The sequence below is a fragment of the Phodopus roborovskii genome, unplaced genomic scaffold (genome assembly GCF_943737965.1).
Source record: "Phodopus roborovskii unplaced genomic scaffold, PHOROB, whole genome shotgun sequence".
Taxonomy (NCBI): domain Eukaryota; kingdom Metazoa; phylum Chordata; class Mammalia; order Rodentia; family Cricetidae; genus Phodopus; species Phodopus roborovskii.
In genome coordinates this window covers 3,115,161-3,140,967 of record NW_026126576.1, presented here as the reverse complement: position 1 = coordinate 3,140,967, position 25,807 = coordinate 3,115,161, and the positions used below count along the sequence as shown (strand labels likewise).

Genomic DNA, 25,807 nt, shown 5'->3' with positions numbered 1-25,807 from the left:
ATGTCAGGTATTGTCTTTGCTGTAATGTCAGCACCTTGGAGGCTGAGGCAGAAGGACTGTGAATTTAAGGACAACTTGGGTGCCATCATAGAACTTTGTTTCCAAAAACAGACAGACAAAACCAAAATTTAAAAAAACCTGCAAACAAGAGGAGACAACAGATTTTTCTCTATATTGTACTATATATTTTTTTCTAGTAGACATTTACTTTAGTATTTTATTTGATTAGTTTACCTTTTGGCGGTGCTGAGGCATGAACCCAATACCCCACATATGCTAGGCAAGTGTTCTACCACTGCAGGTATCCAGGCCTCACAATTAGTGCTTTTAAAGTCTGAATTTTTCTGTGGTCTGCCTAGGCCACAGTACAAAGGATCACGGTGAAATATCAGCCTTTCCATACCTTGGATTTCCCTCATCAATGCACCAGGAGAAAAATTAGCATTGAATGTGATCCCCAGGAGAGCCCTAGCCATAAGGTACCAGTCACAGCCTGCATTCATTCAGTCTGAAAATGGAGAGTCCTTTTTGTCCCGTCTTCCTAGCAGTGGCCTGTCTTGTGGGGATGACCACTTTTGAACTGCCTAGATTTAGAATCCTCAAAAATGCTTTTGGTGTTGGACTGCTGGGTTTCAGCCCTGATTCCCTCCAGGGGACCTGTAGTGTTGTGTCTTGTCACTTGAGAGACAGAGTGTTGCATTGCCATAAAGTGCCTGAACCTGATAATGTTTAAATTTATAACGTACGTGTGTGTGTGTGTGTGTGTGTGTGTGTGTGTGTGTGTGTCCTGTTTTTTGCCCAAGTGTCTGAATCCCATCAGAGAAATTGAATCCTAAATTCTCCTCAGGTCACCTGAACCTATGTATTTTTCCTAAGAGGGAATGAATGATATATTTTAAACCATACTAGAGCTTGAAATGAGAATGACAGCACTAGTCCTAAAGTAGGAGATCAGTCTACTAATAAGGGACAAAAGAGGTGAAGGGGAATGACAACTGCTTACAGAGTTCAGCAACATAGTAAGGCAGAACTCCATTCTCAATAGCAACTGTTTTAACAGCTCTCCCTCCCTCTCCCTCTCCCCCTCCCTCCCTCCCTCTCTCTCTCTCTCTGTCTCTGTCTCTCTCTCCCTCTCCACTTCTGTCCCCCCTTCTCACCCTCCCCCTTTCTGAAAATCCTCCTTTCAGGTTTTTGAGTCATGATGCAAGAATCTGGGTCTGAGACAAAAAGTAACGGATCAGCCATCCAGAACGGGTCCAGCAGTGGCAACCACTTACTAGAGTGTGGTGCACTTCGTGACACTCGCTCCAACGGGGAGACACCAGCGGTGGACCTGGGGGCAGCCGACCTTGCCCACGTCCAACAGCAGCAACAGCAGGTACTTGTCTGGGAATTGGGGTTGTGAGTGGGAGTTGAGCCACTGTCCATGTTATAGGCCCATCTGTCTGCCTATAAGAAGCATATTCTCAGGCATCCAGGGGTCTTTCTGACTGAGACTAATTTTGAAGTCCTTGGGAAATGCAAGTGTCTTCCTGGATGGTGGATGTTAGACTTAAAGTTGAATGGACCTTCAGCCACTCTCTTCCAGCCTAAACTTTTATTACTCAATTAAAATGACTCTCTGGGGGGGAAATGGTTGTTGATGCTTGAGGTAAATAGTTGACAAACAGAAGAGAAATTAAGTAAAAACAGGTTTAAAAGTAAACTGAAAGGTCCAAGCAGAAAGGAACGAACTAAGGGTACATGGTGTGTGTGTGTGTGGGTTAGTTAAATAAAGAAATAAAGACAATTAGAAATATAGGTGGATATGGTTAAATAACAAGCCCGTGTCTGTAAGACAGGCATCAGTTTTGGGACATGTCTTTCTTCTGTTTCTAAGAACTAGGGTGTCAGCATTTGTGTATGTTTAATGGAATCTGACCACAGGTGGTGGTGGCTAAAATCTCAGTGGTGTTTTACTGTTGTACTATCTGGGCCTCTTCAACAGTTCCTTTGCCTGAGATATTCTCATTCAGTGTTTGCTCTTCCCAGGATGGAATTGGGTCCTTGGGAGTAGCTGTTGAAACATTTCTCAGTGTTACAGGTGACCTAAGACATGGTATTGTATTGGTAAAAACTCAAATGTAAATAGCATTTCCTTGAAGACTGGATTGGGTTTCCCACTCCCTGGGATCAGGAAATATTACGAGGTTTTGCTACTGATAACAGGACAGGTTTTGTCCTTGATCTATTTATCTTGTAGTTGTGGTACCATTTGTATCAAGTATTTAAGAGAAAGAGGAGAATGAAACATCTTGGGGAAATTTTGTAACTTTATTAGAGAAAATGTTGGGAAATGCCACAAGAGAAAAGGACAGACCTTTCAAACTACTTTCTTAAAATTGGAATCAAATTCTAAGGATGAAGCCCTTGCTAAGAGTCATTATTATCTTCTCTTTCTGAGACAGGTTCTCACTTAGCAGAGGCTACTGGCTTTGAAATAAACTCCAGATCCTCCTTCCTCTACCTCCTAAATAGTCGAATCAAAGACAAGCACTAAAATATAAACAGTCAGTAGGCTGTGAACCCACTAGATATCAGTGGGTACAGCTTGAGACCATGTTACCAATTTGGGGAAAGGTCTGGAAAGAAAAAGAAAGGGAAGTTGGCAGGCAAAACAAGTCACTTCAGGGAATTTTGGACTGTGACTTTGTCTTTTCTTGTCATCCCAACTATTTATGCCTCCACTGTAAACCAATCAGCTAGAGCTTATGCCACTGTGTTGTATTAATTTTGTGCACATCAGTCAGTACACAATGGCTGAATTCTAACCAGGGAGGTTGTTTGCCAAACCAGCAGTAAATGTCAAGAGTGCATTTGCAGTAGTCACCTATATGATGTCATCTACGTATGGTGAGATAAGTAGTTAGTATTTTTAGAATACCATCTTCTAGGCCATCACAAGATAGAGGGAGTTCAATATGGACCATTCCTTTATTAGGTAGTTGAGACCGGGCTAATGCAATGTGCGTCCCAAATAATTTTGCATTTAGAGTACATTAGTTTAGTTGGTGAGAGATTAACTTCTTCTGAATTTTACCTGAAGGACTAACAAATATTCAGAATATTAAAGTATTTAACCAAGGAGCCAGTAGGTAAAAATGCTTGCCACCAAGCCTGAGGCCCCGAGTTTGATTGTCAGCACCCACATGGCAAGAGAAGAACAAGCCCTTCAGCCCCCCCCCCTTACACACAAGTGTAGTGATAGTAAAAGCTTACACAAACAACAACAAAGTATTTAACCAACCACGAAAGTCTACGTGTTCAGTACACCTAACACACACACACACACACACACACACACACACACACACACACACACTCCTACAGGACAATAACAGCAGTGGCATGAGCGACACAGAAGAATGTTCTGGAAGTGTATTTTGGTTGCATCTTTCTTAAAAATAACGAGTGGCCAGTCAGTTACCTGGGCTGGAGCCCTTCTGGAGATCATGTTGTTAAATGGCAGTGTTCAAGTACTTGATTTTTTTTATTCCACTTTGAAACTTGAAAATAAATATTTCACGGCAATTTTCTGTCTATTTGTCACTGATATGTTTGAGGAAGAAAGGCATCTGTCGGGTCTAGGATTGTGGCTAAAGCCCCACTTATTGTGGTTGGCAAGCCTTTTTAGGCCTTAGAAAACATCCACAGCTGCTTTGACTGCCTGTGCAAGTGAAGTCTCTAAACAGGTCGGTGAGGGAAATGGGGATGTGTATTTGACAGAAGAAAAACTACAGGCTCACAAAGGACCCAGGAGCCCAAATCTCCCCAAGTTTTCTGCCGTCCAGAAAACAGCAGCAATGAAACGGTGTGGAGAAATTGTGAGTTTCGCTGGTGGACCTGCGTGGTTTTCCTCATTTTTCTCCTGCAGGTTTTTACTCTAAGTGAGAATGCAAGCGCTGAGAAAATCGCAGCCATGCTGAATTCATTACTGCGGTAGTCACACAAAACCACGGATAAAATTTCAATATCTGCAGGCCACAGTTGAGTAAACAGTTGCACTGAAATTTAATTCCTGTTGACTTTTCCCCCATTCCTCGCCAGGGGCACATTCTGATTCCATAGTACAAAGACAACAGGGGTTACAGCTTTGATTAATGTAGGACAGTGGAAGAGAGTTAGAACAGTAAAATATGTCAGAAGTCCATGGAACACAAAGATCCGGCTTCAAGCTGCCTGGTGTAAAAATGAGTTAATTATGCTGTGAGTTACAAGGAATGGTTCAGAATATTGTGCTTTCACCAGAGCCATTGGTGTTATTCGGCGGGGGTGGGGGTGGGTGCTGAGCCAGTTTTGTGTTGGGCTCCTTCTTGCCAATCGTGACTACAAATTAGTATCGGGCACCTTTTTTTTAGAAACTTTCACCATCACAAAGAACCACTTACCATAGTGATGCCATTGGTTGCCTAAGTCGAGCCTCAAACAAAATTTGTTTTAAAGAATTATCTAGTTGACAGCCTGGAGAAATGGGAGGTCTTTGCTTTTCCATCCTTTCTTGAAAAATCAGGATGTCTGGCAACCTTGAGCAACCGCCCCACAAGGGCAGTATCTGTTGGGAGATGAATGGCTGCTGAAGACAGGGAGCCCAGTAGTCTTGTGGTTCACTGTGGCTCCACCCAGCGGAGTGCTGCCCCTGCCCTCTGGGCAAAGCAGCTAGGGATGCTGGTCTGGAAGATGCATCATCCTTCAGAAGTTACCAGCCAAGGAGAAGGGTGGCCATTAGTTGGAGGAGCCCGCCCACACAACTGCCTTGTCTTCCCTTTTCAAAACGAAGCATATTGTCTCGATAATGTTTCAACTCTATTTATATCCAGGCTCCGCAACTATTACAATGGTTTCCTAATAATGTAATTTGATAGCATTTCTGAGCTTTCTCTTGCAGCCCTTGAGTAGTTCTTTACCCTATACCATGGCTGCTTTTTGCTTTCTATTATGCCTGTCCCCATTTCTATGTTTCTGAGTTCTGTGTTGGAGAATGACTACTCCATTATGAAGAGCAGCAACAGATACTATTATTGATTGTTAATGTTTTTTTTTCTCTCTCTTAAGGAAGGATTTTAAAATGTCCAGAGCAATTTTATAAACTGTGTGAATTAATGCATTTGAAAAGTCTTGAATTTTTGAAAGCAGGATTTTATTTCCATATTGCTGCTAACGGGAGCTTTTTCAGATAAGCATATTACATAGAACATAATGTTTAGAAGTTTCTCCATATACAGCATATGCTGGCAGGTCAATTAACAGAATGCATACCAGAAAATGTTTATTCAATAAAAAATGAATAGCTGTTAAATAAACCAGCTATTCTTTGACAACATCCCTTTTTTAATGATGGGTGCTTTCTTTGGGGAGGGGTAAATTTTTTTGGTACCACCTGGCATTTTTATTGTGTGCAAATCAGCAAAAGGAGAGCTTTGGTGGCTGCGGTTTTGGGGTATGGCTATCATTTTATATGACGAGAGCAGTTTCCAGAGAGCGGGTGAGAAAGTCATTAAAAAAAGATATGCTGTGCTTGCAATTTGTTAACTTAAGGAGTATAAGTAAATGAAGGACTTGTTTTTTTTTTTTTTTTTTTTTTGTCTGATACTTGATTTAAAATGTTGAGGTTTTTGGTCAAAAGAAGGAGTGTATGTTTTAAGTTAACAGTGTAAACAAAGAGAAAAGGGACCATTTAGAGACAAGCAAGGAGGTAAGAGAGGGAGAAGGCATAGGGAGGGCTTTCAAGAGCAGCCTGGGAGGGAAGAAGATGTTGGCTATGGGAATATGACAGAGGAAAAGTGCTGATAGTTATATGGGACCCTGGAAGCTCTTTAGGGAATGAGTACAGAGTGTGGTGACATAAATTCAAAGAGGGTGTAGAAGAAGGAGTATCAGAAGCATCTGGGAGAATCGTAGAGTGAGATTGTGAGATTGCACAGTGGGATTATAGTCAGCTCCTTGTATGCATGGTTCAATTAATGGATTCAACTGTGAATCTAAAGTTTGGGAGGAGAATTGTGTCTGAACTGAACATGTCCATATTTTCTTGTCCTTGGTCTCTAAGCACTAGTGTAACTACTTACACAACATTTGCCTTGTGTAAGTGATGTAGAGATGCCTTCAGATTGTGAGAAGAGGGTAGATGTATTCCATGAAAATACATCACCCTGTCATTCCAGAAGCTTGAACGTCTGTAGATTTGGGTAACCTTATTAGTTACTGGTGGGACAGAAAAACAATTTAAATAAGGAAGGGTTTATTTTGGCTCACAGTTTTAGGATATAGTCAGTCACTGCTGGAAGTTCCAGGGACAGAAGTGAAGGGTGGCTGGTCACATTGCATCTGCCAGTCAGGAAGCAGAGAGATGAAGGCTGGTGTTTAGTTTCATTTCTCCAGCTTATTCTGTCCAGAACCCCATCCCATGTTGGGTTGTCACCCACAATTGGGTCTTTGAACCTCAATTGACCTAATCTAAATACTTCCCAGTCACACCCAGGGATTTATGTCCTTATTGCTTATAAGTCCTGTCAAGTTATCAATTAGTATTAACTGTTGCAGTATCTGTGTGGACTCCCAAGAGTCTCCCATGGACACTAGAGGATGGTGACTAGAAAAGGACCAAAGTGTTTATGCTGTAAGCAGAGGCTAGAGGATTTTACTTTTAGAACAAAGAGAAATAGGTAAAAATTTTCCTCTTCACTTTCAAATTGGTGGCATCAAAGTCCTTGTTGGCCTTTGTTACTCACTGAGTCACTGGGAGTTGGAGGCTGTCTGTCTCATGAGGAAAGCACTAGCCTTGGCTTCTCGGGCATACCCACCTTCTTTTAGGGAACTGTGTGAAAATCAGGGCTTATCATTAGTTCTTACTTTGTACAGAGTGCCCCAGCTACCGTGGGCCCAGCAGTGTGGGTGTGAGACTGAGGTACCAAGCTAAGTTAGCGCTATCCTTATACTACATTTCAGCTAACATGACCCATCCCATTGCTGCTCCTTTGATGCTGTTGGTAGGAAAGAAATGATGGGATTTTCAGTGTCCTAGGAGGGAACCTACTAGGAAGGTAGTGCAGAGAAAGGTTAGCAATATGAAGGACCCTGCTGGGACCTAGTGCAAGTTAGAAGCTAACATGTCTCTTAGCTACTTGGTGAGACCCCAGTTCTAATTATGAAGGAATTTCTCTGTTGAGATAAACTTTAATCAGAGACATTGCAGAGATCAACTTTCTCTCCTACACACACAAAGATGCAGAAAAATCTATTTGGTAGTAATCAGTGGTACCAATGTTAGTGAAAACCTACAAACAAATCGAAGCAAAGCAGAGATGGGAATTTAGATAAATCTGGTAAGTAAAGAAAAACCAGCCACAACAAAAACAACTCCCCCACCCACTTTTTTAATTCCTCTTGTGCCTATTTCTGGAAAAAGCATATTTCACCCTGAATGCTAAATTTAGCTCTCTCCTCTCTGTTAGTTTAGTCCTGTCTTCCATCAAAACATTGTCTTCAGAGATTTATGTAACTTGTGAGTGTTATATGAAATTCTTTCAAGTTGTGATTACTGAACAGTTGCGTGTCATTAATCTCTCCATTGGAAATTAAAATGGCATGGGAGACCAAAAGGGGAGGGGACACCTATATGTTAGAGAGCATGGGAACAGAACCCCAGATGGCATATCTTACTATGAGTGGCCTGTCCTCTCTCAACTTTAAGAGAAAGCTTTACTGCTCTTGAGATAGTAAAGTTAAGCCCCATCCATTAATTAATAATATAATAAAATAATAATAATATGTCTTCTTGAACTCTGAGGAGATAGGACTTCAGTCATAACCTGTTGGCAGATTAGCACCAGTGATCACAAGTGTTTGCTTCCCAGTGCTAGCAGACTCCTGTTTGTCCTCTGAAGCCCAGGGACCCATACCAGTCTTTTGTCACTGTCTGGTTTATTAACAGCAGTGCTGAGGGGGCTGAATTGGAAGGTTTGGGTGACATAAATATATAATCAACCTGATGGAGTCTAATATGTCTGTAGGTGGTGCATAGATTACTTGATTAAAAGAGTCACAAGGTGGCTTTTATGACCCAAAAAAAAAAAAAAAAAAGAATGGCCATGTAAATGCAAGTGGTCCTCAGAGCCTCGAGGAGGAAGGGAGGAAGTTGATGGAGAGGTCTGAACTCCCTGTTGAAAAGTTTCTTTTCATCTCATTGACTTTGAACTCAAACATATTGTAATTGTGAAGTGTCCTAACATTCCAGAGACTCTACTAAACACTGCATTGATTCACTTCATAGAAATAGAACCTGTGTTGGGTTCTTTTCTCATTTGGCTTGAGAACACATGCTAAGGTTAACATCTTTGTCTGCTGTGCAATTCTGTTACACTTGGCCCAATAAGTGCTATCCTGTGTATTGAGGACAAGTGTGTGTTAGTGTTTTGTCACTGTGATCAGACACCTGAGAGAAAGCACGCAGGCCAGAAAGAAGAAAACGTTATTTTATCTCACGGTTTCAAAGATTTCTATCCAGAATCCTTGAGTCCGTTGTGTCTGTGCTCATGGTGGGACAAGAACATTATGGTGAAGGGTACATCTGGCAGAGCTACAGACCTCATGGTGATCAGGAAGCAGAGAGGGGCTCAGGACGAGACTAGGGCTAAAGTCATGACTCCTTTACCTAGGCGCCACATCCTACCCTTTCTAGAACCTCCCGTAATAATGTCCCTAGATGAGGAACAAGCAAGCCTTCAACTGCAGGGTCCTTGATTGTTGTTGGTGAAGGGGAGGGACTGCTTCTTTATAAACCTCTATATGGTGGAACATCAGTAAATTCCCAAATCCCCATATTTCTGAAATCCAAAACAAAGGCCTGATTTGTTTCCAAAAACAGTTTCAGTTTGGGGACCATTTGGGGTTTGGGACTTTTTATTTTTTAAATAGGAATGTTCAGCCAGTAAATCTATGTAGATATTGCAAAGTAAAACTTTGCAAATTCTGTCCTGTTTCTGATCCCAAGCATTTCAGACAAGAACCACTCACCCTGTATTAATCATTTCTCCACTTTTGCCTGCAGAACTTAATTTGTTCATTTTTTATATGATTTTTATTCAACTCTTTATTGCTCACTCCTGTGGTGAAGGCAATGCAGGGGCCAGATTGACGTGTGTGGACTGGCAAAGCAAGAGCAAAGGCTGAGTGCTTTGGAGTCCGAGGAAAGCTGAGGCAGCAGAAGAGGCTGCTGGGAAGGCAGGCACCATTGTACCTGTGTGAGGCCTCAGTTCCTACTTCTGTGGAGACTAAGGAGGGACACAGCTAGAAGGGAAGGAACCCTGAGAGACTGGTCAAGTATTTGATAAAGGGCCACCAACCATGGGCTATGTGACTGGGGACCCCTCTTGGTTCCCTCCCCTTTTCCTCCTGCGCATGGGTATGCATCCTTTAGCATCTTGTAAGTCCCTCCAGGGAAAAATTGTCCTTCTCTTTCTCTGATTCTTTTCAGCATTCAGCCCAGTGATGACATCCTGTGATGGTACAATAGTCCCTCTTAGAGAACCCCATCTCAAAGGATTCTCTGTTGGGTCAAGATGAAAATTATAAGTAACCATCACACTTTCTTAGCTGGGTATAGTGCACAGACCCACAGTCACTTGGGTCAGCACAGCAGGTGGATTTCAGTTCCAAACCAGCCTGGGTTACTCGAGCCTTTGTCCATGAGAGGGGCGTGGAGTGGGGAGGAGCCCTCTTACATGCTAAAAGTCACTACAATGGTTAAGTATGTTTATTCTGATTAATATTATCAAGTACTTTGCCTTTAGCCTTGGCCTGTTACTAGAATCTCTTGCAAAAGTCACATGGGGAATGCTGATAAAACGGCTATGTTCCTATTGATCACCGAGTGGGCTTATCTATCTTAGAGTACAAAACTAACTAAGCTGGGTCTGTGATAACGTCTTTGTTCCATATTGACACAAGTTTCTTAGAATGAAATTGTTTTTAAAGTATCAAGGGGTTGGGGGAGGAGCACATAGTGTGTATCTTTTGCTGGAAAAATACAATGTGTAATTATTAAACAGCTGGGGCTATTGGTAAACTTAGCTATGAGTTGCAGAACAACCTGCCCAGGGATGAAAGTCTCCTTACTGAATTTAAGTTGAAAAAGTGAAGGAAGGAGGATGTAAGCTATGTTCTCTCTAATCCTTCTAGATGGCCATTATATCTTCTGCAGAAACTGTGTGTATACCAACTATGCAGGGCACGGTTCTTTTTCTTAGTAACTCTTACTTTTCTCTTGAATTTAGTATTTTCTGTGGTTGTGCATGTGTGTGTGCATTTGCTTGAGTGTGTGTGTGTGTGTGTGTGTGTGTGTGTGTGTTAGGTTGCAGGCTGAGATCAGAGCATACCCTCAGGTGTTCACTTTGGGTTTTTGTTGTTGTTTTGTTGCTGTTGTTGACTGGGTGGGTGTAGGAATGCTCACTGGCCTGGAGCTCACAATAAGTCCAGGAGGTCTGCGCCCAAGCCTTCTTAGTGCTAGGGTTCCCAGCGAGGTACCACCTCAGGCTTTTTCCTTTTTCTTTCCTTTCCTTTTCTTTCTTTCTTCCTGCCTTTCTTTCTTTCTTTCTTTCTTTCTTTCTTTCTTTCTTTCTTTCTTTCTTTCTTCCTTTCTTCCTTTCTTCCTTTCTTTTTTTTTTTTCCCGTGGGTGCTGGGGATTGAACTTGAGTCCTCATCCTTGGCTAGCAGTTGACTGTGAGGAGTGTCTCCCCAGACCTAGTTTGCTCCTTTTTTGATGGTACTCAAGATAAGATTGACTTCTCCACACAAATTCATCTTCAGCAAGGTTTCTATGAGTACAAGACTTCCTCTGTCATTTCTCTTCCTTCCAACCATGACTGCATTGTCAGTATCCTGTTGTGGTCCCTCCTGAGCCCTTAAGCAAGGCAGAGTCTGCTATTCCCACGGAATGCTCGCTCTTCCCATGGTGCCTTGTCCTGCCCTGAACTTCTGTCTCTCCACAGAGGAGGGAAGGTGACATGATGTCTTTTTAGTCATTCAAATCCAATAACTTTTAATCTGAAGGTTAAGTAGTGAGATATAAACTAAGAGATGATAATATCAATTTTATGTTCACTGAAGGGCACAATATACCTCTTTCTAGTAGAGGGAAAATTGTGCGTAAAATGTCTTTCGCTTTTCCATAGCAGAGTCATGTCTCTCAGAGCCAAGGAAAGAAAGAATTTTGGAAAATTTTAATAAAATAAGATGTAGCATCATAAAGCAGGGCAAGAGTGGCGTTTCAAGATTATAATTATTATGGATTAATTTTTCAAGGCTGCATGGTGCAGAGTGACTCCCCTGTAAGGAAGGCTTCCTCCACTGATGCTCATTATCCTCCATCCGAACTCAGCAACCTTTTACAAGGTCAAAGACGGAGATAGAATGACACAATGCTCATTCTTTCCTGACTATTTTTGGTCCTAATGTGTGTGATAAATAATACCCTGCTAATATTGCTTCCCTTCCCTCATTTTGCTCCCTCCTCCCAGTGAGCTTTCCAATTCAATGCAGTAAGCATTCAGCACACAGAGGTAGAAAATGGCAGTGCCTCTACCTGGTGCCTCTTTTATTCTGATGTTCATGCCATGGAATTTATATTTGTCTTAGACATACAAAGTTTTGTGCTGTGTAGTAATGTATATGTATCATGTGTACTTATGTATGGACTTGTTATATCATTCATCTATCTGTAAGATGGGGAAGACATCATGCATGAGGTGAGTATGCGATAGTCATCATTATCATTGCCAAGGTTATGTTCTGTAATGGGGTGATTCATGATTGAGATTGCCAGGGTTGCATTTAGAAAGAAATCTTCCACTTGCCTCAGCATTGGAAGCTTCTATGTGCAAAGTGCTGTGTTGAGCCTGCAGACCAGAAAAGGAACCAAAGGATGATAGCCCTCAAGCCAAATCCAACCTTGCATTTAATACCACAGAGAGTCCTTTGGAGATGTAGCTAGACCAGTTGTTTACCATGGTGTACAGCTGTCTCCGTGCCTACCAGCTGTAGTAGTAATTTTCTCACTGATGTGACAACATGGCTGTCAGAAACAACTTCAGGATGCAAAGATGAATCTTACCTGGCAGTCTGGGAGGGTCCAGTCTATCATGGTGAGAAGTCACAAGAGCAGGAGCACAAGGCATCTGGTTCTATTGCTTCCTCAGTCAGGAAACAGAGATGAAGGGCAGTGCCCAGCTTGCTTTCTCCTTCTGATTCAGTCCTGATCCCAGTTCATTGGGGTAGCAACAGTTACCCATATTCATGGTGGTGTTCTTTCTTAAACAACCCTGTCCTAGGCACACCTCTACAGGCATGTTTCCATGGTGATTTTAAACCCCATAAAGTTAACAGTAAAGATTTAACTGTTAAAATAGCCATCCAAGGTAACCTATTACAGTCCCGGAAACCCTAAAATGCATTCGGTCCAATGTTTTACAGGTGCAGTAGCCCTCTCCTAGGTTATTGAGTAGAATGTGTGACAGAATTTTCTGCTCTTATCTTGGAGTCATAGAGTACTTGTTCCTTCACACATGCTGTGTGTGTGTGTGTGTGTGTGTGTGTGTGTGTGTGTGTGCGTGTGAGGTGGGGTAGGAGGAAGACTTCATACATACACACAATGTAAAACTTTGGCTTGCAGTTTCTAGTATGTTGCAGTGATGTGTGGGTGTGTTCACACTTCCGTTTTCTTGTTTCCAGTCATTTAGCTGATAGTGTCTTACAAATTAAGAAACTGGACATTAGTAATAGTTAAAAACATTCAACCATACTGCTGAGGACGTGGAGGTTGGGTGTACTTGGTGAGTCACTCAAAGCCCAGCTGTCCTCAGCCATGATGCCCTTGCCTACAGTGTAGGCTTTCTCTTATTCATGATTTCCCCACTAGACAACACAGAGAAATACCGCCTTCTCTCCTTACATTCTAGGGATTCACAGTCTAATTGAGGTTCAGTAAGATCCAGAGGTACATACATGAAACATCAATAGAAATCTTAATGCACACAGAGATAAACTGAAGAAGACAGGCATAAGCTAATCAATCCATAGAATGGTTGGGGTCATAAATCCTAGGTGGCCTGGAGAGAAAAAATTAGTATCCACCTTGGTGGGAATTTTTTTTTAAAGACTTTGGTGAAATCAGAAAACAGAATTTCAGAATGTGAACATCTGCTGATTTATTTTAAACCTGTTAGTGGGAAATAATGGATGGGAGGTATATCCTGAGCTATATAGCTTAGACTTGAGGCTTGGATATTAAGGGTCCAGAACATTTGTCTTTGACCCTTTTAATTATAAGTGAATTTAGATTTGTATTGTGGAGCAACTGGTGGCATGTGGTTAGTTGAAGTCTTGGACTCCTATTTACATAGCCCATGGTGTGAATGTGAGACTTCCAGGGCTGAGATGGGGCCTGGTAAGTCTGGCTGTTTCCTGGGTGAAGTGTGTATTTTATATTCTTTCAACACCAAATTCTAGCTACTTCCCCCATCCCATAATTAGAATAATTGAAACCTTAGTACCTGATTTGGTAAGAGTTGTCAAATCTGAAGATTGTTTCTTAATGTACTTGTTTATTAACCGATTGTATTTCCAGGAAGATGGGGTTCACTTTGGCATTTCTTATCCTGGGACCTTATTTTTAGTTGATTCTGGGTTTTTTTTATGCTTGTCCAGTGGTTTACTCTATTTCACAATTAATGAAAATTTGTTTTATTTCTGTTACACAGACCCTATTATTATTATTGTTGCACAACATTGGCTGTGGGGTGTGTGTGTGTGTGTGTGTGTGTGTGTGTGTGTGTGTGCACTTGAACATGCATGCATGAGTGAATATATGGGGGTATTTGCATGTGTGTGAGAGTGCATAAATGTTTGTAAGTACATAATTTTGCAGTTCTGTAGATGACCTTCCTATTCACTCCCCGTATGTTTTAGTATGCTAACGGGTTTACATTAGTTCTTGTGTTTGAACAAATATTTCTTCTCTTCTCTGACTTGGAGCAGGGCTTTTCTTGTGGCTCTAAATGTTCAAGAGCATGTTACAGGAATTTTTCTCAGGTATCATATGGCATCAGTGCCCATGAAGAAAACTCTGAAAGGCATGCTAAGCCTTGCATGTTGAGAGCCATTTCCGTTCATTCCGGTGACAGAACCAGCTTATATACTCTTGATCCCTCCTCATTGCGAATCCATATGCCAGGAAGGCCTGTGGTAAAGTCAGCCAGGGTCATAGACATGACACACACAGCACAGACACCCCTTTGTGGTACAAACATGAGTTCCTGCAGCCCATTCTTGGGCAGTTTGGCTGTGACCCTCAGGAAACTCACACAGCCAGTTGGGTTCACCATTGCCCACTTCTTTCTTTCTTAAGTAATTTATTTAACTTTATTTTATGTAGATTGGTGTGAATGTGTCAGATCCCCTAGGACTAGAGTTACAGACACTTGTGAGCTGCCATGTGGGTGCTGGGAATTGATCCCAGGTCCACTGGAAGAGCAGCCAGTGTTCTTAACCACTGAGCATTCTCTCCAGCCCCACCCACTTTCTATACAAGGAATCCTATCTTTCTTGGTGGTTCTTGTGGGATTATGTTGAAGGCTTCTTAGAACCAATTGCAGACCCTCCTTCAGAGTTGTCAAGATCCATGCTGGGCCCAAGAATTTGCTTCTTTGGTTTCTCTAGCCCATCCTAAACTGCTTGGCTAGAGGGCCACACTAGTGAATGGGCTGGCAGACAGGGTTAGAGTGTGGGGTGAAGTTCTGGCCCAACTCACAGTCCTTCCTAGATGAGTTATTGTGAATGTCTGAAAACATCTCTGCACCTCAGTTTACATATCCATCAAATGGAAACCACATTAACATTTGCCCTCTTGGGTTATTGTGCAACACCTTGTCTGCAAGTATTAGCTATTGCTTTTATTTTTAGCATTATTGCAACCACCAATAAGAATTTAATGCGCAAAAATAGTGTGTGAAATAAAAGAATTGGTGCTTCTTACTGTAGTGTTTAAAAGATAAACAGTTGAGTATTTCATAAGTTGAAGACCGATCATGTTTTGGTTTGTTTGTAGGATTCTTGTTTGCTTATGACTATTTTTTGCTTTTTGTGTATCTCAAGGTTTCCATAACAACACAGGTTCTGTAGTGAAAAAGAAAAGATGCTGTAAGTTAAGGCCCATTCACACTGCTACAGGTTGGGTATGGGATGCATTCGGTGATCCTGATCCTGCACAACGCATTTTTGTCTGAAAAATAAATAATTTTAAGAATCTCTATTATATTTATATCTTCAGCTACCACTTGTCTGCCCACTGGGTGTACTCTCCAGATCCACCAGTGTTCTGGATGCTTCCACCATAAGATGTACAAACACAAATCATCCTTACTGAATGTCACCCTTCTGTGACAAGAGTCAAACTCTGTCAATCTGGAAAGATAAGGGAAATAAAGCAATATTCCTTTGTTTTGGTTTTCTCTATACTACCCCTTGCCTCCCAGTCCATATGCACACACCAATCCCATCGTCTTAGTCACATGCAGGCACATAATTCCTGGCTGCTTCTTCATCTGCATCTCAGGTTGCTTCCCTTTGGGAGTTCTAGAGGCAGGAGGAGCAAGTGACTGGAATTCCCAGCTGAAGGTTGAAGCCCTACCTCTTACAGTTCTTGCATGAGAAAAGCTGTCAAATGTGACCGACCAGCTCTCTTTGCCTCCAGTTTTCAAATCTGTAAAATGGAGCAATATAATTACATCTTTCTGCAAGAGGTGATATGATGGATATGCTAAGCAGCATATTGCCCTTGGCCAAACAGTCTACCTCTGTAAAATGTGTTATCAACCTCGTTCCCATGTCAAGGATGGACCAGAGCAATAGCCAACACAATTAGGGATCCAAACATAGTGGTCTGGCATGGACCAAGTTACTTCTCTATACTGTTCCATTCTTTAGCCTGCCCCCACTCATTTTATATTCAAATGTAATCAATGGGATATTGAATTCTCCTTGTTGGAGTCTTCCAAGAACTACCTCCCATGGGTACAGGAATCTTGTGCTTTATGTCATTGGGATAATAGACTAAAATCAGTGCCCTGTCCTGTCTGTCTATTCAGCTCTTCATTTACACTGACCTCACTGTGAAGACTGTAGGGAACCAGTCCTTGTAGGCAATTAGTGCCCCAATTTATCGTTTTAGAAAAGAAAACACACACCCTAATCAATAGAGAATCTCTACTCCATACCCACTTGCAAGCATCAACGAAGGGGCCCCATGCACAAATGTTTTAAATTTGGAGGCAGAGTTAAAGACACAGTTGGCCTCCAGAATCTGAATTGAATCAGGGTTTTATTTCAGATAAAAATCTTTGGGTCTCATAACTTAAAAAACACAACTTTTACTGGCATTACGCAATTTGCCACGGGTCATTTACTAAAATGTTTGTATATGTAAGCCCAGGTTCTTCTCTTAAAAAAAAAAAAAAGGGAAGGGTGGAGGGAAGGGATTGGATTTTGGTAAAATCCAGGTGGCGTTCCAGTTTATATTTAATTTTAATTGGAAATGAAATACAGGCAAAGGAGGGGGAAAACCCACCGTGTTTTCTTTACTAAGAGTATCCACTGGGGAGAGGAAGGGCACTGCCAGCCAGATTTTAAGACACAGATTTTTTATTGGCATGTCTTTTTTTTTTTTTTTTTTTCCTGGCTGAATTCTTGTGCCTGCATTTAAAAAAAAAAAGTTTTCACACATGGCAGTCATTTTTATGCCTCAGTGTTACTTGTCACCCTCCCTCTGTGTTTTTCATGCAATTAGTACCTAGAACCAGGAGAGCACTATTTACCCAGCACACAGAACCCATAGCTTTCCCTGAGTCCTCAGGTGCGCCCCTTTCAAGTTTCACATGAGGTCACATTTCTTTCTTATGGTTCATTTGGATTTCTGGAAAAGTGAGGAATTTTGGAAAGAAGAATAAGTTAAAAACAACAACAACAATAGCAACTTTATTTTAAGCCAGAATTTGAAGGTTCTAAAAAGTTCAGGTACATTTTGTGAAACTGCCATGAGACACCAGCAAAGAGATGGTGGCACAGTTAGGAGGTGGCTCCCACTTCCTAGTTATGGTGGGCCAGGCACGACCTGATGTCTGCAGAATACTACAAAATACCCGGTGTGTGTCCAAGAGAGCAAAACCTTCTGTGGCGGCTCCTTTTAGGTGTGGTGTGATCTGGGTGTTCTGAATTGGATACCAAATTCTGAAATGAATACCAAATCATTTTCATTTTTTTTTTTTTTTTTTGATACACAGAACAATTTGCAGGAAAGATGGAAGGACATGAATAAAGACACTGAGAAAGTGAAATGTGGCCAGTAGCTCTGTTCTCTAGCAATAATGTCTCTCAGCTTTCCTTTCAAAGACATGTTCTCATGGTTTCTGAACAACAGTTCCCATCCCCTTCATCAGACTTCACTGATGAGCACTAGCTAGCACCAACACTGTTTATCAACCAGAATCCCTGCAGTTGATTGTCTGATATGGTAGTTCACCTTTGTATCTCAGTTTTAATTTTTGTATTCTGTATGTTTACAGTTTTAGGGAAATAGTTTGGCTTTGTTTCAATCCTTGTCATGTATGGTGTGAGTGGTGTCATTTTCTTAATATACCTCCCTTTAACGTTTGGCTAACTTTACCAGGTAATTCCTTATCAGGTACAGTTCTTTAAATATTAACTTGGAGCTGCATTCACTGATGGATTTACTGACTTACATAGATCTTTGAGACATCGTCCTGTTGTGTGGCTCAGTTAGGTCATAAGCCTGGTAGCCTTTCTGTCCCTGACCGTCTGAGTTCTGAGACTGCGCACATGCACCACCACGCCTGGTGCTTTTGTTGCATGCAAGAAGAAAATTTCAGCGTGGCACCCTGACAATTACAAATACATCAATGAATGTATTTCTTATTTTCGGGGCTAATGTTCCAAACACCCCTGCTGTCGTAGACTCAAGTGAGTTTGAAATATCTGACAGAAGGTGGTAGCTACAGCATTAGAAGTAGCAGCCACTTTAGCAAAGTGGGTTAAAAGTTAGTGGTCTCCAGGTTCATGTCGTCATTACATGAAATGGTGCAGGTTGCTCATACAAGAACCCTGCGAGCTAAGTACTCGTGTGTGTGTGTGTGTGTGTGTGTGTGTGTGTGTGTGTGTGATTTTTTTTTTCTGAGACAGAGTTTCTCTGTAGCTTTGGAACCTGTCCTGGAACTCATTCTGTAGACTAGATTAGCCTCAAACTCACAGAGATCCACCTGCCTCTCCCTCCTAAGTGCTGGGATTAAAGTCAGCACTGCGAAGTTATCTAAGTGCTCTTTTTAATAAAGGTTTTTTATTAATTTTAATGTATCCCTTTGTGTGTATGTGTGCTTGTGAGTGTGTGTGTGTGTGTGTGTGTGTGTGTGTGTGTGTGTGTGTGTGTGTGTGTGTGTGTTCTGCAGAGGCTAGAAGAATTCATCAGAATCCCTGGAGCAGGAATTAGAAGTTACTGTGAGTTGCCTTGAGTTCTGGGGACTGCACTCGGTGCTGTGCAAAAGCAGCAGACATTCATAATGCCAAGCCATCGCTCTAGCCCAGAGCTCAGTGCTCTTAAAATACCCATTCTATATTCACAGAAACATAGCTCTTGCCCACATCCCTTCACACAAAGTGTAACTGGATGAGGCTGGATTCAAACCTGCCCCTGAGGGCTCCAGGGACTGAGCTGCTACTCAGACCACCCAGGCCTTAACCTGGGCTGTTTATTGTGTACATGATCAGTTCATAAAAACATTCTCTCCCATGATGCTTGCTTTTTTCCTGCACTCCTTCTGCACATGCTTATTCTGACACCTGTCTTCATTTCAGTAACCCAGTATTTCTGAAGATAGCAGCTTGTCCATTGCCAATCTGCCCTTTTTTTCACACAGAGCCATGGCTTTTAACAAATGTACTCAAAGATCTTAAGCAACTGTGGTCTTTGTGGCTTGTTGGTTTCTTTTGCTTTTCAAAGGGAGAGTATCTTGCTCCTCACTTGTTGCTATGGTCCTAGTGAAGAATCAAACATGGTCTACTGAGGAAGACCTTGGCAGTTACTTCTGATGCTAAATCCCCCAGAAATGGCAGAAGCTGGGTAGTGCTTCCGGTGAAATTGACAGCATGCTGAGGGCAAGGAGATTCTAGCCATGACTCCAAAAACCCTTCCAGATTCCTGTCTGTTCACTATCCAGAAATAAAAGGGGCTCCTTTTAAGAATGGGAAGTCTGGATTTATTAATAAAACTCTTCATAAGCCATGAACAGCAGTGGTTGCAATATATTTTCTAGGCAACTTAAAAGCAGCCATTCTGAGGTTGGCAAGTTCCCGTTTATTGCTCTTGTGTTCTGTCCATGGAACCAGAGGCTTAACAGCAGACTTTGTCCAGGTGCCCCAAGCAGCTGTCATGGACAGACAAGACTAGGGACATACTTTCTATGTTTTCTTAGTATTGTGTAACAGGCTGGATCCCCTTTCCCAACCAATAAAATAATATATTTGGTTAAAATATTTCTAGTACTTTGCGTTTGGGTAGGGGCACGCGATTATCCCAGTCACACTGGTGAATGAGTTAGGCCTTTGTGGAAGAGTCACAGCTCTTTTCATTGTTTTAATATCTGGAACAGTGGCTTGTTTTGCTTTAAGAATGGTTCACTATTGACAAAATGTCCTTTGCTCCCTGAGAGGTATTTTGTGTTCATGTCTCAGTGGCTTACCTGCTCGGCTCACATTGAAAAGTTCACCACTTCAGCATAGAACAACTGGTTAGCCAATAAATAAAAGATTGTACTCATAAAGGATTGTGCTAGGACGCACGGTGAGGATTTTAAAGATTCATAACCTACAAGTCAAACTATGTACGTTTCCCTGGCAGCAAAATATCTGTTTGTTTCTGGTTTAGGAAACAGACTTTAACTTTCATGCCTGATTTTACGGAGTTGGCACTTGATGCCAAGTTCTTGCCTTGCGGTTAAGTCAGCTAACCTGTTAGCTGGTCTCTGTTTTCTTTAGCACAAAAGCCCAAATTCCAGGCCGGAGAGGACACTTTTAAGTCCATCTTTATCTCTTTCTCACCTTTAAAAACAAGCTGTGTGTCTGCTTTTGGCGATCACAGCAGAGCAGGCTGAGAAATAATCCTCGAAGAAAAGTTTCCATTTGGAAATTTCCTACTATAAGGCTAGGATTTAAGAGACAGACCCTTTTCCATGAGGTGTCCCTATGGGCACAATTGTATTGTCATCACAGCAAAAAGACAGGTTTAGTGGGCCAAGGAAGAAACAAGCTGTTTCCGTTCTCAGGAGGAACCTGTGTGGATAGCACTGTGCAGGACTCAGCTGCTAGCTCTTCAGCTACTTGGTGTGCTGGGGAATCCAGGAACGGGCTTTGCATACAGGAGCCGTGTCTGCTCCATTCCCTAGCCTTTGACATAGAGGGCTATGGCTTATTGTGAACTCGGGATACTCCTGCCTTGGGGATTCCACTATGGACTGCTCCTGAAGCCATTCTCAAGTGTGCCTTTCCAGGCTCCTTGTGGTCTCGCAATGCCTTTCCGAAAGGCCTCACATGTAACAAAATTTCCTCATTCTGATTCTACACCCCCTCCAAGAATATGATTGGTGACTCCAGTTTAACACACCTGTAGGTACTTCAACCTGTGTCCTGCATACTCCTTTTCCCTAGACCTTATCCTCAGAACACATGTGTGGTATTTTGTGTTCATTTTTCTCCATAGTCAGAATTCCTAAAATTCTTTGGATGATCCACTCCCACATTTTATGGATGATAAAACTAAACTCAGACAAAATAAAGGCATTACCCTTTGATTAGCATTTGTGTGCATGCCCCTGATGTGTTTAGAAATTGCATTGTAAGGCATGCTGGGAACACTTCCATATTCAAGATGAATGCAGTCAGAAGCTGGCCCTGTGAATTCCTGTATTGTGAGCACCTGTGCCTAGGCACCGTCGGGCCTGTGTGGCTAGGCATGCACAAGCTCCCTGTTTGTACCTTTCTGTTGTCAGTAATTAGGAAGTAAGCTTTGTCCACATTAGGTCAAGGATCAGCAAACTACAAGTTTAGATTCCATCCATCTGCCTGTCTGTCCATCTTTATGGAACTTTATGTGTACTTGGCATCCATAGCCCCCAGTCTTCATATTTTACTGAGTTGTTATTTTGCAGGCTTTTTGATCTTATATTTTATTGAGTTCAAGTTCCATAGAGCATCTGGGGATGTCTGAGGGCAATATGTGTGAATTGGCTCCGGATTTCCACCATGGCAGTTCTGGAGCTCAAACTCAGGTTGTCAGGAAGCATCTATCCACTGAGCCTTCACACTGGCCCCAACTTTTCTGTCCCTGTCACACTAACACATTTGTAGTCCTGGCTATTGCATGTAAACAGGCTTGGCTGTGTTTTGGGGAAACTTCATTGAAAGTGTACGGAGGCCTGGCCTAAGCCAGTGGTTTGCCAGTCCAATGTAGATGGTATCTCAAGGAAACATTGTCTGTGTAACAAGGTGGTCAAGCCCCGAGTCATGTGATTCCTGCAGAAACTTTCTTCTTGGAAAAGGAAAACAAAAGTTCCCCAGTTTGGCCTTTCCAGCATGGTTGGTTTCTCAATTCCAATTCCTCAAAGCCTGGTTCCCTGTGGTTATCCCACACAATCCTGACTGATGCTGGGAAAGAAGCCGAGACTTCCCAGAATCCACCAGCAGTCCCTGGGGAGATGACCTCAACCCTTTTCTCGATGTCAAATGTCTCATTGTTATCAGCTGGGCCAAAGAGAACCTTTGCTGCACAGTCTACTGGACTCATAGTCTACACCTGCCTTGCATTATCTTTGACCATCCCCACACTCCCTCTGTCATTTTAGAATTTCATTTTTCCAGGTATGGTGGTAGTTCAAGTACTCTGAAGGCTGAGGTATGAGATCACTGAGCCAGAAGTTCTAGGTTAGTTTGAGTAACATGGCAAAACTCTTGCGTCAAAGGAAGAAGAATTTTTTTTTTTGGTGTGTGTGTGTGTGTGTGTGTGTGTATGTGTATGTGTTGGATCTTTGTGGACTATGAAGAGCAGTGAGGACAAGAAAGGTTAGACTCTGGGACTGAGGGAGAAATGCTGAGTATCTTACTGGCTGCTTGTTCCTATCACACCAAGTCAATTCTTGAGAAATCTTTAGGGACATTGACTCATGTTCTTGGGCAATAGATGGGAAGCTCTCTCTGTGGTAGGAAAAAGGTGATCCTAGACAGAAAAGAGAAAATGGTTTCTGGAGTGTTCTAAATACAAAAACATCTGCTACAAACATGGCCTGGGAACACTAATTAATGTCTACCAGCCAGAGTGTTGTGGCTATTATTTAGCTGAAGCAAGCCACTCCCCCTGTGAACCTCTGGTTTCTGGTCCATCCCAGTCAGTCCTTTGTCCCCTTGGAAATGACTCCAAACACATAGTTTCTGCATGCTGTTTTGGTTTGGTATCAGTGATTTTGGTGTGTGTGGGGGTGGGGATGTGAGAGAGGGGGGTGAGGAAAAGCCATCTTATCAGACACTGGGTGAGACCACTCCCTACCCCCTCCTGCTGTGTGAGTTAGTTACTGACCTCAACTCCTAGACTCCGTATATAAGGACTCAAGAGATCAATAACACTTGAAGGCCTGATAGTGCTACTGCTGTGTCAACCATTTCTTCTTGGGCTGAGAGTTCTGTGACAGGGTGATGTCCCATTGGTCTTGCAACTTTGATCCCTTGCTGGCCAGTGCTGGTGCTGCCCGCCGATACAGAGGGAGCTTGTGTGTTGTGAGGGTCTCTGCTGAGAAACCAGAAAGCTTTTCCCTGTGTCACTGTGAGAGTGGACTTTGGCAGCAGGGCCTTACTCCCTTTGTGGCCACTGTTTGTTTCCAGCGTCGGCTGCCTGGGAGGTTTGTTCACCTTTCCCCCCCTCGCCCCCCGGCATTGTGAACCTAAGGGTCTGAGCCTCATGGCACCAGGCTTTAACCACTTTCTTGTTTCCACTGTCAAGAGTACCCAGAAATCAGACACTGCTTCTTGTCCCTAGTCCCAAAATAAGCTAGAATGCTGCCTGTGTTGTATATGTGCAATGTTTCAGGCCTTTGTGACCTGTGAAACAATAAATTAGATTTCTAAACAACATATCAAAATGCCACTAAGAGAGAAGATGGTGGAGGAAATCATTGCTTTAGACCTAGGACCTGTGACAAAATGGGATGCAGAAGCCACAGGAGAAAACGTTGAGTGTATAGCATGACCTGCCACCTTTTAGGTTGGGTGGGCCTCAGTTTCTCCACCTCTGAAATGAGTTCAGAACATCCCATACTCCATGGAGAAGTGGTACCTAACACCTGGCAGGCAGTAAAACACTTGGGTGTAGAACTCCGAATGGTGAGGTGACCATGGTGTTCTGTGAAGTGCTCGACTCTCCCAAACTTCAAGGCTACTTGTGTCCCATGGTACTGTGTGGACTTGATTTCTTGGGATGTCCCTTTTCAGAATAAAGGACATAGGAGATGGGATTTTGAAAGCACACATACACTGATTTTTCCAAGTCTTCCTTTCTGTTGTCTTCTTTCTTCAGGGTAGTGTCTGAAAGCTTGAATTTGCTTCTATGAGACCAGAGAGGTGTGACTGACCTAGCCAGTTCTGAATAGGGAAGCTGGGGCCCACAATGGGAAACACAGAAGGGAAACTGCTAGGACTGTTACTTATCAAAGACATGTTTGCTATTGGCCTTAGTATAATAATGTTAATGAGATTATTAGGTGGGGGAGATTTTTGATAAATAATTGATAAGGATTAGAAAGTGCCTTTTCTGCAAATAAACTTGAGAATAATTAATATTCATAGGCTCTGTTTGTCAACAGAAAAATGTCAATGTAGTACTGGTTCCCTTACCAGACTCAAGGCCTGAAGGACGTCCATGAGACAGGGGTTAATGAGAGAAAAAGCTTTCTCTACAGCCCAGGCAAAGACCCTGGCCTTATGCAGTCCCATATACCTTTTCATGTCTGGGCACTCACATTCTGCAGCCTGCCTCTCCCTCTGCAAGAACCTGGGAAATGTAATAGGTGCAGGTTGTAAGTTATAGAGGATGGTAAGTGGTAAGAGGCAAGGCAACTTGATGACGCAAAGGCAGCGTACTGAAAGCTGCTTTTATTTTTTATTTATAATCTCAGTACACACTCTGGGTAATAGATGACAGTACTCATTCAGTCCTTTCACTTCAAAGCAGGGAGATGGCATGGATGACAGAGCCGGGAGTGGGAATACAAAGGTACTAACAACAAGAGGAAAATGCCTGTTTACGGGATCACATTTGTTAGCAGGCACTTTTCAGCTATTGCTCCCCCAGGAATAGAAGGAAGATGTGCAGAGTGAATGATGATTTAACATCTGAAAATGGTACTTAAAGACTTTCTGCCTGGTAGGAATGTGACGGAGGCTTCGGAAGGGAACCTAGGGACTCTATTTCTTCTATTTATGTATAAGTCTCTCTGGTTTTAGTCAACCATAATTGCATATTTAACCTCTCACAAAGCTTTAACACCTGATGTGCCAACTTTTTGCCTGGTACAAAATGTACTCTTATCAGACATTGGAATTCTATTTAGATATATTAAAAAAAAAACAAAAAACAAAAAACAATGCCATGGAGTGTGTAGTTGGTTGGACAGATGGACACATAGATGGATGGAGAAGGAATTTTGGTGTTTTGTGGTTGAATACAGATAGACAGGCAAAACTATCCTTTCTTTCTTTGGGGAAGGGAAGAAAAGGCAGTTAAAACCCAGGCATGAAAAAGAATGAAGACAGGGAAAAATAATAAAACAGTAACCAGTACAATCCTATTTTTGTTTCAAATTCATCATGGCCTCAGCCAAGAAGATTCATTGTAGTGCCCTGTGTGGAAGCTAGAGATAGATGGGATCAAGGGAAAGAATTTGACGCTTGCCACAGAAATCCAGTTTTCTTGCTCAGTGGCCTTTCAGAGAGGCCCCTTGACAGCGTATATGAAACAAATATTAACACAAATTGTATAATTACATCAAAATCCCCAATTCCTCAACGATGCAAAAACAGCTTTCCGCTAAGACTCCGCCAGCAATAAAACATCCTATAGTCAAAGCAGCACACTCCCGGGAAACCCCGAGATGGGATCTGAGAGACTTTCACAGTTTATTTTCATGGTATTTAAATTATGATACCAGTGGGTATTTTTAATTAGTGTGCACTTGTCTCCATAAGCCATGTTGGCAAATTTGACTCATTCATACAGTAGTTGCTGGAAAAGAGGCCAGCACAGCCTGCAGGAATTAAAATAAAAAGTTTCTGCAAGCTGTTAGTGACATGACCATATCTCATTAACTTTCAAAATGGAGATTATTTGCCTGAAAGCTTGATTTGACTAGCAGTAATCAAATATTAGGTCCAACGGAGTAGGGGGTGGGCTGGGGGGGGTGTTCATTGTTGTGATGTATACCACCAAGTGTTCTGTAGTTCACTTTAAATAGCAGTATAAGATCTTTGTTTTGACAAAAGCAATAAGAAAGAGAAACACAGACATATGGCCCAGAAAGTGTTATTAGGATAGTTTTATTTTAGATGAGGATTCATTATTTACTAAGTTTCCTTGAAGATAAATATGAGCATGGTGATTACTGATCTCTTCTG

The 25,807-nt window shown here is 42.2% G+C and overlaps 1 protein-coding gene across 4 annotated transcripts in view; it reads left to right on the top strand.

Annotated features, from left to right (window-relative positions):
• The first annotated feature begins 1,187 nt into the window (after positions 1–1,187).
• Foxp1 (forkhead box P1) overlaps positions 1,188–25,807 on the top strand; it is a 228,855-nt gene continuing 204,235 nt past the window's right edge. For all 4 annotated transcript variants that reach the window (XM_051203460.1, XM_051203458.1, XM_051203459.1 and 1 more), the window contains exon 1: positions 1,188–1,378. In XM_051203460.1, coding sequence (XP_051059417.1) covers positions 1,199–1,378 — 180 coding nt within the window. In that variant the 5' untranslated portion in view covers positions 1,188–1,198. The remainder of the gene's footprint in view (positions 1,379–25,807) is intronic.